Source organism: Cibotium barometz, chromosome 5 (assembly GCF_041138505.1).
Source record: "Cibotium barometz isolate CiBa-2024 chromosome 5, ASM4113850v1, whole genome shotgun sequence".
NCBI lineage: Eukaryota > Viridiplantae > Streptophyta > Polypodiopsida > Cyatheales > Cibotiaceae > Cibotium > Cibotium barometz.
Window position 1 is genome coordinate 42,957,253 of NC_141050.1, and position 14,442 is coordinate 42,971,694.

Here is a 14,442-nt window from a genome sequence, read left to right on the forward strand (position 1 = left end):
TAGAGCATCAAGATCCTCCACCACACAGAGAGAAATTCATGAGGTTCTTCGCCGACATGTCACGCTCCCATCATAGCGGCCTGACATTGACTCCGCCATCAGATCGGTTCTAGCCAAGGCAGGTATTGTCATTAGCTGATCACAGCATATCTCACTGTACACACGATCATCTCTTGATCACATGTGCTGTCAGATGTTTTTTTCTTTCAGTTTTCCATGGCTCAGTATATCCATGGTACCATTGTATTACTTTTGGTCTCATAGGCCTTTGGCTTCCGTAGGTGTTAATATAACTTTCTTTCTTTCTTTCTTTCTCCACCATGGAGTTCCACCCACCATAGTTGGCAGCCTAGCTGGTCCCTCACTCTGATTGTCTGTAAGTAGGGGAGTAGCACCCTATTGATGGTATGCATACAAGTCAAGTAACCTCCTCAACCATATGCACTCAACCGTGGCTATGACGCTACTCTATAATCAGCTTCACATGAAGAAGTCGCCACTATAGGTTGTTTTTTGTTAAGCCATAGAGATGGAAGAATTCCCCAACAAAAAGAAAAAGCCACTGATCGATTGTCATGTATCAGAATCACCAGCCTAATCTGAAACACTGTAAGCGAACAGTTGAAAATCAACACACACCCCCAAGCATAGAACAATCCATAAGTCTGTGTGCCCTGGAGCCTAGAGGTATCTAAAAACACACTTGACAACTTGCCAATGTTTTGTCCCTGGGCTATGCATAAATTTGCTCAACAGGGAAACACCATACGCTTTATCGAGCCGTATCTGAACACAAGTATATGAGGCATCCCAAAGCTTGGCTACACATGGTGGCATCAAAAGGCTCACCTGCATCAAAGCTACTGAGCTTTACACCTGTCTCAACCAGTGTGGCTAAAGGCTTGCAATTCTCCATGCAAAGCCTTTTCAAAATTGAGACATAACAATGCCAACCATCCTTCTGCGTAAACTGTATGCCCAAATAGAAATGTAAACGACCAAGATCGGACATCTCAAATGCCTTCTATAATTCAGCTTTGAAAGTTGAAATTTTCAGCTCAGTGTTCCCTGTCAAGATTACATCATCCACATACAGGATGACTATCACAATGTTTGAACCATTTCTCTGCACATAAAGAGTACTCTCAGTGGGACTATTTTGGAATCCCCAACTGGCCAAATGTGCATGAATCTTCTCATAGGAGCTTGTTTGAGACCATAGAGTGCCTTCTTTAAAAGACACAGCTTGCTTTCATATCTTGCAACCACAAAGCCCAAAGGTTGTACATACACCTCTTCCAAAAGATTCCCATTTAAAAAATGCTGTTTTTACGTAAGCGATGTGAGAGAACCAACATTAACAAAGTAAAAGGTCCCCGTAATACAAAGGACAAATGGGGTCCAACAACCAAGTGCAAGGTGTCCCTATAAATGAGGGAGGTGCTACTAAGGACAACTAGCCTTGACCAAGAAAGAGCATGCTATCGTACCCTGTACCCAGTGTCCTATTGCCAAGACACAAGGGGCTGGCAAATTATGGTTGTACATAGGAAATACACATGTCACTCATATATTCTAGGAATTCTAGCTGTGCCTTTGTTGCATTCCACCTAGGCCAATTTTTTGACAATTCTATAGCTAGAAATCTTTTCAGATTAATTTTCTTTTTGGAGCCTTTACATGCCATGTGCATGATAATTTAAGTATCTGCACATGATAAAAGAATCACCATTGTCTAGGAAGGGTAGCTTGCAAAGTGCATTCAATAGTGGCTGAATTTCAAATGAGAAGTACATACGGGTTTTCTATGAAGCTATTGCCAGCTGGATCAGTGATGATGAACGTAAAAGGATTTTCACCCGCTGCGTAACTCTTCAGCTTTGCCAAGAAACAGTCAAGAGCCTCAGCTTTGCTTGGATCAACTTTCTGTAACATGCAGCAACAAAAATCAGCACCCAGAAATTCCCTCAATCATACCAAGAAGAATAAAAAATGATTAAGAAATGGTTCTTATGAATAATGAAACCTTGCGTTCCTCCTGCAGTGACCCAATCTCTTCAGCAGCTCTTAGAAGGACACCTTCTATCTGCAAACAAAACCGGAAAAATCTGATAAAATTTAGCATGTATATTACATCCAAAAATCTTAAAACAACCCCATAATTGCAGGATTAGTCACTGCCTTACCTAACATCACTAAAAAAGAGAACACTTTGTCCAAAAACTGCCACACCTCTAAAAGAATGGTAACAAAGTCCCAATATACAAAGTTGACCATTGTTACTGTCGGCTAGAGATAAAGGTAAAGAATAGAGAACCATATATAACAATAGTAGGTACAGCCATCAAGGTTACACCTGTTGGATTTTGCAGGGCTGTTAGAAGTCATCTCCTATCTTTATCAGACACCAGGGCCTCTGTTGTGGGTGTGCCCGCCCTGTATAGGTGTTTTATCATTTTTCCTCACTCCCCGTATTTTTTCCCCATTTTTCCCTATTTTTCCAGGGTGTGGGAGGCAGTGTAGGACCAGTCGGCTGTACCAGATGCTGGCCGACTGGTCACAGGCAGTCCCAGTTGCTCCCTGCTGCTGGCCGACTGCACACGAGTGATGGCCGACTTTGATATGCTGGCCGACTACTGTATTTTCACGACTGCACACGAGTGATGGCCGACTTTGATATGCTGGCCGACTGTTGTATTTTCACGACTGCACACGAGTGATGGCCGACTTTGATATGCTGGCCGACTGCTGTATTTTCAGGTCGTGGGCATTTCAGGTCCAGTCGGCTGTCCATCTACTGGCCGACTGCACTCATGGGGCCATATAAATAGACCCCATTGCCCCCACATTGTATTCATTCAGTTTTCCTCGGGATCTTGTGTATAGAGAAGAGTTATACGCCTATCTCTCTCCTTCTCTTGTGCTGTCTATTTTCTGCACTCTACTTGCTCTTGTGGTCTCAAGTTTGGTTATCATTTCCACTACGTATTTTGACATGGTATCAGAGTCCTAGGCTCTTGATAGATCTTGGGAGTTTTCTGAGCAAGAGGGGGATAGTTACGTTGCTGATTGGTGGACTGTTTGGACTGTTCGGGAAGAGAAGTTGCAAGAGGAAGGCGGGCTAAAGTGCTGGACAGCTACTTGCAGGTTTAGAGTTTTTTTTTCCCACCCACCCACCCTTTTCAGTTACATCCCCGCGATGGCAGATTTGTTAGAGATGACTGAGAAGCATGTGAAGATCCCGACTCTCCCCACGTTCCCAGTGGACCGTCAGTTGGACGGGAACAATTACGGCATCTGGAAGGTGATGATGGAGTCTGTGCTAGAGTCATATGACCTTGCTGATTTCATCGTTATCGGGGTTCCAAGGCCGGAAGCAGAGGAAGGGGAGTTACTGTCGATGAAGAAGGACCGAGAGGCACAGGCACAGATGTGGGATCGTGTCAACGCCAGGATCCGGTCATTTATTTTCCTCAATTACACACCACAAGTAATCAATCACGTAAAGCACATGACGCTGGCCAGAGGCATGTGGCAGCACTTGGCTTCTCTTTATAACAGGGTATCACCCATGAAGAGGATCTCCTTGGAAGTGCAGATGCAGGTTATGAACCCTGCAAAGTCATCGACGATGCGGGAGCACATTAACAAGCTGCAGGCTCTTCAGCAGGAAGTCCTCCAGGCTGGGAAGGAGATATCATCTGAAGACATGGCCATTACTTTGTTGTCCCACTTGCTTGCTCAGTATTCCGCTTTCTACTCCTCTTTGATTACGAGTGGCAGGCTCAGCACCATTACTTGGGAGGAGCTTGTGCCCATGGTCTTGGACTAGGAGGAACGTTTCACGAAACCTCCTCATAGTGGAGGTTCGGAGGCCTTAACTGGCTAACGGTCGAAAGGCCGAAATAACAACAAAGGCAAAGGGAAGGCTTCACCGGACGAGTCTTCTGAGAAGAAGCCCGACACAAAACGAGAGAAGCTGAACGCCGAACGATCCTGCAGTGATTGTGGTGAGAAAGGCCACTATTGGAGGAAGTGTCCTAAGCGGACTGGGAAGAGTGCTGATTCTTCAACCTTAGCTGCAAAGACTCTTGCATTTGTGCACTTAGAGATGATGGACTTCGATGCTGCTTCGTCTTCGAGCGAGGAGGCAGTTGGCTCCACCACGAAGGATACCCGGGAATGGATTCTTGACAGTGGTGCTTCCAGGCACATGACTCTGTCCCGTGACTTCTTTTTGGATCTGAAACGGCAGTCAGGTCGCATTTTTATTGGCAACAACTCCACTATTCCGATACACAGTGAGGACCGGATGGAGATTATTCCCGACGACAAGGGGAGCAAGCATGATTCCCGTGTTCTTTACATCCCTGCTCTGGGTTTTCATCTTCTGTCAGTGCATGAAGTATGCAAGACTGGCTTTCGGGTGGAATTTGAGGACTCGATTGTATTTCTCAGATTTTGTGCAGACCATGGCATCAAGAGGGAACTGGCCAATACCAGAGAATGGAGTTGTAGAACGCAAAAACAGGATTGTGGTGGAGATGGCGAGAACCATGCTGGAGCATCGTGATCTTCCTCGTCCACTTTGGGGAGAGGCTGTGGCAATAGCTGTCCATACCCTCAACCGGTCTCCAACGACTTCAGTACCTAATATGACTCCATTTGAGGCATACTTTGGCAGGAAACCTGATGTCTCGCACTTCCGTGTTTTTGGGAGTGATGTGTATGTACATATTCCGAAGAAGCAGAGGGGGAAGCTTGACTCCAAGTCTCGCAAGCTTATATTCGTGGGGTATAATTCTCTTTCCAAGGGATACAGATTGTATGATCCACACCACCTCATGGTTTTGCGCAAGAGTCGAAGCCCTATTATAAGTTTGGGGTTCAAAATTTCGAACAGGGAACCAAATGTTTGGATCCAATCCCCAGATGAATTGCTTTAGCTTCTCCTCCTCGGACTTCCCACAACTGTTGAGCTTATGTGATCACTTTGTTGGAGTAGGTGAGCACAAGGGTACCGTTCTGGGTGAGTTTGTAGAACTCATCTTCAAGATTTGTCGTGTACTGCGGAGGTAGAAACCTCGTCTTCAAATCGAACACAAAGGTGTCCCAATCATAGTCCGATAAGCCAGCGTAAGAATTTGTGCGCTAACGGGACCAATGTTGCCACCAAGTGACTGCATCACTTGTGAGGTGTGGAGCCGCCAAATGGACTGTGTCTTGGGTATCTGTGATCTTGGAAAGAGGAAAGTAGACAACAAATTGGTGAATAAACTAAGTCACAACAGAATGGTCGCACTTTCCATCGTACTTGGTGAGGCACGGATAACTGTTGTCAAGGCTATGGCTGGGGTTGTGGAGGATTGAGAAGGGTGGAAAGAAGTTACTAGAGTCCGGAGTTATCTATTGGAACTAGTCCCTCAAGTCCTGCCTAGTTGAATCATGTCCCAAGATCTAATACCAATGTAGCATGCGCTGAGCTAGGACCGTGTGAAACAACGAACCTTCTTTAAACCTGAGTTTAGTGAGTCTTTAGCAATCCTTTAAAACAGCATACATGAATGTGAAAGAGATGCAGTAGAGACAACACCAGATGGAGTCCCGAATCACCCATTGAAGAGCCCCCCCACCCCGGCAAGCAGGAGCATTTGCTTTATTTCTTCTTCTGGAGAACTTAATACAAGCTAAGCTGTGTCCACAAGATTGAGCAAACAAACTGACTGACCGACCACCAAACGCAAGGACAAAGCGACCAAACACTGAGCAAAACTGTGCATAAGCTGTAGGCAATTGTGAAGCTATCTTCGAAGAGGATACACCAGCCCGAGACTGAGGTTTGGTGTGCTGAATACTCTTGAAGAGATTGAGCTTCTTTTGCCTTGGGCTGAAAGCACAAGAGTGGCTGTAAGTATGCAAAGGCTGCAGCCCATGCACGCATTCTTGACTAACTTTGCTTGATATCTCTGATGTTATCCGATGATTTTTTGGGATTGAATGTGGCTTGCCTTTTCATATGAGCCTAGGGGACTGTTTGGCTGCCAGAGCATGTTGTCGGCCTGCTGAGAGAGCCCACGACTGGATTAAATGGCATATAATGCCTTTGTTTGCTGTGGGGCTGGTCGGGTTGCCGGGTTGCTGGCCGACTTGCTGCCAAACCTGGCTGACAGCAGTCTGCTGGCGCTGGCCGACTGCTGTCCAGGTCTTCCTTGTCCTGGCCGACTGCCTTTCCACGCCATATAGGCTGCCGCTTGGTCCTATAGGGTGGCTAGGGGTACTAAGTATCCCTTCCCATGGTTAGGGGCTGCCTTGGGGCTGCCTTGGGGCTGGCCTTAGGGCTGGCCCCTACTATATGAGGTGCAACTAAATGCTTCTATGATGCATACTAATGCTATGGCTGACATCTACATGTACCTACATGATGAACACTTGTTGAATTCTCCACAGTGGGTTAAGAGGACTGACCTGATACTGACCTCTATGGCTGGGATACTGACCTGCATACAACAAAATATCCTAAAAGGTACTACTTTTGTACATGATTCTTGCACTGTTGATGAGCCAATTTGTTACCGTGTACCACAGTGCATGGGTGCACGAGACAAATCCAAAAAAATTTAGAAAAATATGTGGACGTCCACAAGGTGGAGATGACCCCTCTAACATGAACCGCCTAGGACAAGAAATAGATGATAAAATGTAATTGTTTTGAAGTAATGAAAGCTGAAGTTGTTCAAACCAACCGTTGAAAGCGTGCCACGTTGTGCCTCTGGAGGCACTTCAAAATCCAGTTCTGGAACCTATGAACAAAAAAGCAAAAAGCTATAGATCAGGGAGATGTGTTGTCTCTTCACTTTGCCAAATGTAATAACAACTTGAGAACCTTTGAAACCAGCAGTGGCAAGGGAAAAGATGTATAAAAAAAATCACTATCAGTTGATACAAAATGTATTACAAAGTTGAGCTTGTACACAACACGGATCATCTCTTCACCTTGATTGAAGCAGAATCTGACTTCACTACTTGGCGACTTAAGACCTGAATGCCAAATGAATAAAGCCTTAATGACTAGTTCCAGCTACTAAAACAGAAAGGATGCAACATCATGAATCATCATTAAAAGGTCTACATTCTTTCCTTCCAAACTAGAAAAACGTGAGAATAGTAATCCTAACATCTGGCGTCAAGAAACAGGAGCCAGCCTTAGCATACACAGCTTCACTTAATCTTTTAGTATAGCAGATATACCTTCACATCACCTGCCGGAACTTTCAAGGTGTAGCAGCATCCTTGAGGCTGCAATTGACCAGCAAATTGAACTTCATTATTCCTGCAATTAAAAGAGGCATAGATGAAGAATAGACATTGAGCACATGTAGCTTGACCATGTGTTCTGATACATGCCAAATAATCTTTGCAAAACTTGAAGAAGATTCCTACGTAAAAATTTTATACAACAAGCACTTGGGCTAATGCTGAAAAATTAAGTATTTAGGGCAACAAGACACCAATGCAAAGTTTGAAAAATGGCACGGAAGTGCACGGAAATACCAAGCTTTCCACACTCATTTGTAAATTCACTGACGGTGCCAGTGCCAATTCATGCTAGAGTAATTCAAACATGAGAAGAGTGGAAAGATTTTTTTTCACCTTTAAATAGTCTAAGGTTTACCCTTACATATTGAAATGAAAAGGATGCTCCTCTTATAGGTTGCATGCTGTGCAAAAAATCAAGTGAGGATGGAGAAATGCACTCAAATGTGACCACTTCAGTAAAAATGGGGTTCAATTACAATTTTAAAAAAGTGGTAGAATCAATCAACTTTCATCTGGTTTCATCCAAAAATCTCCTTCCCATTCCATCTGCTGATGACCACTTTGATACCAAATGTTGGACATGAAAGTGATGAGGATGCTGCAAAAGACAATGCTATAGCCTTGTGCCACAAGCTGGAGGCGACCTGTTGATTGCTGATTTTCCAGGCTGTTGGAGGCAGAGAGATGGGCTGTGTTTTTGCTGCTGTGTGGTCTGCCAAGAAGTGGCGTGAGGAGTGGAGGCTTGGGCTTGTCACCACCAGGGCTTCCCACCATCATTCAAACATTCTTCAAATCTGCATTTTAGGCTTTGCTTTCTGTTTTGCTCCACACAATCCAAAGCAGCAAACACACTTACCTAGATTTCCGCCCAAGTTTCACACACAAGCACATCCTTGAAAATATCCAAGTACCTGGATGTCCATACATCGACATGACCAAGACGGCGATAGGTGGGCGAGTGGCCCCGACACTAGGCTCCAAACCGAATACAGCGGGAAGAGACCCCCAAACTAGAGACCACACAATCCCGGCCTAATTTGCACCCTCAAGGCATGCATGTGACATGCCCCATTATCCATATCATGCACCCATAATCCTCACGCGTGTCACTAATGCTAATGCGACCAGTGAGCTAACAAGTAGCTAGGCCCTTGGAAGGCCCCTCTCTCAAGGTCTAAGTCCCATGGAGAAACTCTCAATAAAGGGCCACAATCCGAGCTATATAGCCCCATATGTCACGTTCATCCTGCACTTGGATGCCATGGACATAATACACCAACTCAACTGCAAGGCCTTGAGGCCGGCCGCCGGACACCACGCATTTTGTGAGCCCTTGTCTAGGGACTAGTTGCTAGTGTATCACCAAGGGGTAGTTGTCAGTCGTACTCCCACAAATGTCAGTGTCATGCCCTTTACGCACTCATTGCAACCCTCTTAAATGATTTAATGTGCCGTTTGGTCCCGGCCACTTATTAGGCCATTATTCGGTGCCTGTCATCATGTCAGAGTCATATGTTTAGGTCCCAGCATGTGCAAACCCTTTAACAAGGTACTAGCAACACCATAGACAAGGGACAATGGGTAGACGTCACCCATTTGTGCTTAGGACACCCCACTGGCCACCCACACATGGGGGCCATGGGCCCACAGCCATGGACTGTGGCCTAATGTGTAGGCACCTGGGTAAAAGCACCCGAAAGGCACCTTTCTTACCCACAACCAGCCCTAAGGCCCAGTCGTACCTATTTTCATGCAGCCAGCCAGCCCCGTCTTCCCGAAGGCAGCCCTCATCCATAAACACAAGGCATAGGAGGTCAAGATCAATCCCTAATCAGTGTGGATGTAAAAACACAAGCCATCCAGTCTGTAGAAGAAAAAAAGCAACAGCACATAAAAGCTGTCCAGCAGAGGTGACTTCAAGGGGGCCCATCAGAGAGTTATTGGAACCCAATATTGTGTACTCTCTCTCTCTTTGAAGGTGAGTCCTGACCATGCCTACCTCTCTTTCACTGTTACCTGCACACCACCCGTCCCTCCACCACCACCCCCCATCTTACATCACACCCACGTCCATTTTGATCACGAGCTTGACCTTGTTTACTCCAGCCACATCTACCACCATGGTTGTCACGGTACGAAAATACGATACCGTACGATACGATACCGTACAGGAATTTTTGGTACGATATGAAATTTTCGGATACTGTACGATAAAATACGGTTTTTATTTTTTACACTTACAAGCTATGGAGCTTCAAGCTTGAATGTGAGGGAAGGTTGGGAGGGGAGGAGTCTACAGTGCTTGAGAAACCAGTACATGGATATGTGTCTCTCCCGGTTGGATCTCCCGATTGTCTCCAAAAAAGAACTTGGATGGGTAATGCAATACCAAAGGTCTCCTAGTGTAGCGTTTATGACTAAGGGACCGTCCTTGCACAAATACGAGGAGTGCATCTAGGGTGATAAGTTTAGGGACTCCTCTCTAGATCAAAATGGCCATGTCCAAATGTTCTCCCTCGTGCATAACTTGAGAATCTAATTGTCTAGCCTACCTATACCAGGGATCCCCAAGTGATGTAGCAAGATTCTCTCATCCTACCAATCAAGTGTACACTACCAATCTACCTCACCAGATTTTTTAGGTCTCTCCACAACCCCATATGGAATACTGAGTGGACACGAAAGTTGTGAAGTATTGCGAGCATTTGGGATCTTCATAAAGCAGGGTTTCTATTTTTTTTTAGCATTTGGAATTTTTTTTTCAAGGAAAAAAAAATTTAAAAAAAAAACCAACTCGTACCGTACGATATCGTACGAATTCGTACGGTATCATACCGTACGACTCGTACGTACGAACCTGTTCGTACGCGTACGAGAAACAACTATGTCTACCACCAACTCCAAGATGTGGAACCTACTGCTCCCCTACCCACCCTCACATCACAACTCACCACCATACTCCACACATCTGCCGCCACTTCTTTCATTTGTACGCGACGGTCTACCGCCAAGCCACCTTGCGGTTCCATGCCCCAAAACTGGTATGATGACGAATGCCAAGCCACACACTCCCATCTTAAGCATAAGGTACATATTGGGAAAATCACGAAGCACAAAGCACGACAGATTTCTCAACGGCTCACCCAATGCAAGAAACGGGAGTTCTACGCTCGGAAAGAGGATGAGTTATACCGGCTTTTCTTAGGGCCGAACTGTTGGAAAATGGCAGCCAGCTATGGAGAGAGAGAGAAGAGACAATGACAGCAAGAGAGTGAGCTGAAGCAAAAAAAGTAGAGTGTACTTGCTAGTATGAAAGATAGAGTGAAAGTACAACTTATGTTTAGGTCAAGGGTTGACCTAACCAGCCTTCCACCAACTAACTAGAGTTAGGTTTATTTTACTCTAGAGCCTAGTGTCACTACTTTAAGTTTCTAAGACACTAGGTGTACACACCTTACATTGACACTTTAATAAGTGTCCACACCACACAACTTACATTGGGCACTGTCCATAGAATCGGCAAATGCTAACACCCCCCTGCAGTGCCAATGTGATGAAGTACAAGGATGATCAATCACCAAAGGGTAACAAGTTTAAGGACTTTCGAAAAACCTCAAACTTCTCGCGTGGTAGTGCCTTGGTGAAAATGTCTGCAACATTTTTCTGTGTGGGTACATACATCAAGCTGATCTCTCCTGCATAGCATCTCTCTCTCACATAATGGTAATGCACCTCTATGTGTTTCATGCGAGCATGAAACACAGGATTTCGTGCTACTGCAATAGCACTCTGACTATCAGAAAGAATGGGTGTAGGACCCTCCAATGGTAAATGTAGATCAGCCAACAATCTGCGCAACCATACACATTCCACTGTTGCCGTGAAGGCTGAACTGTACTCAGCCTCACAAGACGAGATAGCCACTGTAGGCTGTTTCTTGCTTAGCCATGAAATGCATGAACGGCCTAGAAAGAACTAGTAGACTGCCTAGTGTCTGCATCACCAGCCCAATCTGAATCACTGTACGCCTGTGAGTGCAAGTCTCCCCCCCTAGGAAATAATAATGCATGTGACTGAGTACCTTGCAAATATATGAAGATCCGCTTAACAGCTTGCCAATGTATGGTCCGTGGGCTATGCATATACCTGCTCACCTGAGATACTGCATACTGAATGTCAGGGCGTGTGTTGCAAAGATAAATAAGACAGCCAACAGCCTGGCTGTAAATTGCAACATCAGACATCTCTTCACCATCATGCATAGACAGCTTTAAGCCTGGCTCCATAGGAGTGCACATAGATTTGCAATCTTGCATACTAAACCTATGTAACAGCTTTAAGCCTGGCTCCATAGGAGTGCACATAGGTTTGCAATCTTGCATACTAAACCTATGTAACAGCTTATCCACATATTGTGACTGTGACATGATGATACCATGCTGATTTTGGGTGAATTGAATCCCCAAATAATAGTGTAGGCAGCCCATATCTGACATAGCAAATGCATGTTTTAATTCAACCTTAAAATCTGCAATTTTTTCTTCTGTAGGTCCAGTGAGCAGCATGTCTGTTGGGTGTTGGACTCACACACTCACACACACAAACCTGCACATTAGCGTTAGGTGCAGGGTAGAATAGCTCACACACAGAAATGAGAGAGAGAGAGAGAGAGAGAGAGAAAGAAAGAAAGAAAGAAAGATTTTATTAACGTCTTCCAAAAGACCGAACTCGGCCTATGAGACAAATCGGAGTACCTGTATGGGGTATCCTCTGTCATCCCAACAAAATGAAAAAGTACTGAATAAAAAAAGCTGAATCTGGGTGTGCAGGGGATGGAGCTCTACTACTAGAAGAATGCAAAGCTATATGCATGGAGTATACAATCATGATATGCAACCTAGCTAGCTCCATCCTGTACCATACTGGGGGTATAAAATGGTATACATCAGTGAAGTGTGGTATCCACAAAATGCAAGTCAACCCTTGCATGTGTGCCACATCCATATAATATAGAAGTACCAAATATTATATGGTGTCCTTTCACACTTGATGTCCAAGGGGAAAAACCACATGGGAAAAAGTGCCCTTGGTTAAGCACTGTTCACACATAGCACTACCATAAGTGAGCATATGTCTACAAATCCCCCCTTAGTGGAAGTGTGAACCTGTACAAGGTAGCAGATCACTCTCTGTATGAGAGTAAGCCCAAAGCTTTGCGGAAAGCTTCAAACTTTTCTCGAGGTAAAGCCTTTGTGAATAGATCTGCAACATTATCCTGTGTAGGGCAGTAAGATAAACTGATCTCCCCTGCATGTAGCCTCTCTCTGACATAGTGATAATGAATCTCTATGTGCTTGGTGCGTGCATGAAATATTGGATTTCGTGCCACGGCCATAGCACTCTGGCTATCAGTGAGAATGGTGGTGGGTATCTGCTGACACTCACGAAGAACAGCCAATAGTCTCCTCAACCATACACAATCTACTGTAGCTGTAAAGACTGCCCTGTACTCAGCCTCACAAGAAGATGTAGCAACAGTGGGTTGCTTTTTACTCAACCAAGATAATGCATGAACTGCCAAGAAAAAAACAATTCCCACTGGTGGATTGCCTGGTATCATAATCACCAGCCCAATCTGAATCACTGTATGCATAAAGCTGCAAGCTGCCCCCCCTCGGATAGAACAAACCAAGATCCAGGGGTACCCTTAAGATAACGAAAAATGCGTTTGACTGCTTGCCAATGCTTTGTGCCTGGGCTGTGCATGAATTTGCTCAACAAAGAGCATGTCATCTACATACAAGATGACTATGAGAATATCGGCATCGGTTTTCTTCACATACAATGTGCTTTCAGCTGGACTATTCACATAACCTTGGCTGGTTAGATGAGCATGTATCTTATCATACCTTGCTTTAACCCATACAATGCTTTGTGCAACCTGCATACTTTATGTTCCTCACCAAGAACTACAAAACCAATGGGCTGATTTACATATACTTCCTCCTGTAAATCCCCATTTAAGAATGCAGTTTTGATGTCCAATTGATGCACTTTCCATCCTTTATGGGCAGCCAATGCAATCACTGATCTTATTGCGGTCATTCTCGAAGTAGGAGCAAAAGTCTCTTCATAATCTATTCCCTTTTTCTGGGAGTAGCCTTTAGCCACAAGTCTTGCTTTGTACCTGTCAATAGTACCCTCAAACTTCCTTTTGACTTTGTACACCCACTTTGTTCCAATGACATGCTTGCCTTTAGGCAATTCCACAAGATCCCAAGTATTGTTCTTCATTTTTTAGCTTGCAACCAATGCTCATTCTCATGTGCTTCTTCATAAGAAGAAGGCTCTTCTGAATCAAAGAGACCACCCATTGCGAATGCAGACTCCCCACGATGTACATTCAAAGCATGGCTGGAACTAGCCCTTGTTCTACTTGTGAGTGGAGCTGCAAGTTTGCTTTCTTGCAAAGTTTTCAGCAACCATCTTGGCACTGACTTGGCTGTGTCTATGGTTGTTTGCTCTTCCCTGACAAGATCATCCACTTCTTCCATAGAAGGGGGCTGAATGGCTGGCTGTTCCACATGTTCTACATGAGGATTTTCTTGTGTAGGGGCTCGCTGATCTGAATCCCCCCTAACTGCAATGGGTAAAAGTCCATCAAACATGTCCTGTATGCCTGTATCATTGCTTTTATACAAGCTGTACATGGGCTGTTCTGAATTTTCAGCAAATACCACATCTCTACTGACAAAAATCCTTCGTGTAGTTGGATTATAAAGACGGTATCCTTTGCTTTCATTGCTGTAGCCCACAAAAATGCATTTAATTGCTTTGTCATCTAGCTTTGTTCGGAGATGTTCTAGCACATGTGCATATGCCGAACACCCAAATGTAAGCATATAATCCACTGTTGGCTTTCGGCTATACCAAGCCTCAAATGGTGTTATGGTTTTCAAAGCTTTTGTTGGACACCTGTTCAACACATGAGCTGCACACATTATAGCTTCCATCCAAAATTTGTGAGGCAACTTTTGTGCTTTCACCATGCATCTTGCCATCTCCATGAGAGATCTATTTTTCCTTTCAGCTACACCATTCTGCTGCGGTGTATAAGGCACAGTA

The 14,442-nt window shown here is 44.7% G+C and overlaps 1 protein-coding gene across 1 annotated transcript in view; it reads right to left on the bottom strand.

The window, feature by feature from the left end:
- Positions 1 to 14,442, bottom strand: part of LOC147638525 (uncharacterized) — a 175,663-nt gene that overhangs the window by 132,413 nt on the left and 28,808 nt on the right. The window contains exons 4-8 of the mRNA XM_086798442.1: positions 7,249 to 7,330; positions 6,994 to 7,038; positions 6,744 to 6,800; positions 2,027 to 2,086; positions 1,799 to 1,926 (exon numbers count right to left, since the gene is read on the bottom strand). Coding sequence (XP_086654568.1) covers positions 1,799 to 1,926; positions 2,027 to 2,086; positions 6,744 to 6,800; positions 6,994 to 7,038; positions 7,249 to 7,330 — 372 coding nt within the window. The remainder of the gene's footprint in view (positions 1 to 1,798; positions 1,927 to 2,026; positions 2,087 to 6,743; positions 6,801 to 6,993; positions 7,039 to 7,248; positions 7,331 to 14,442) is intronic.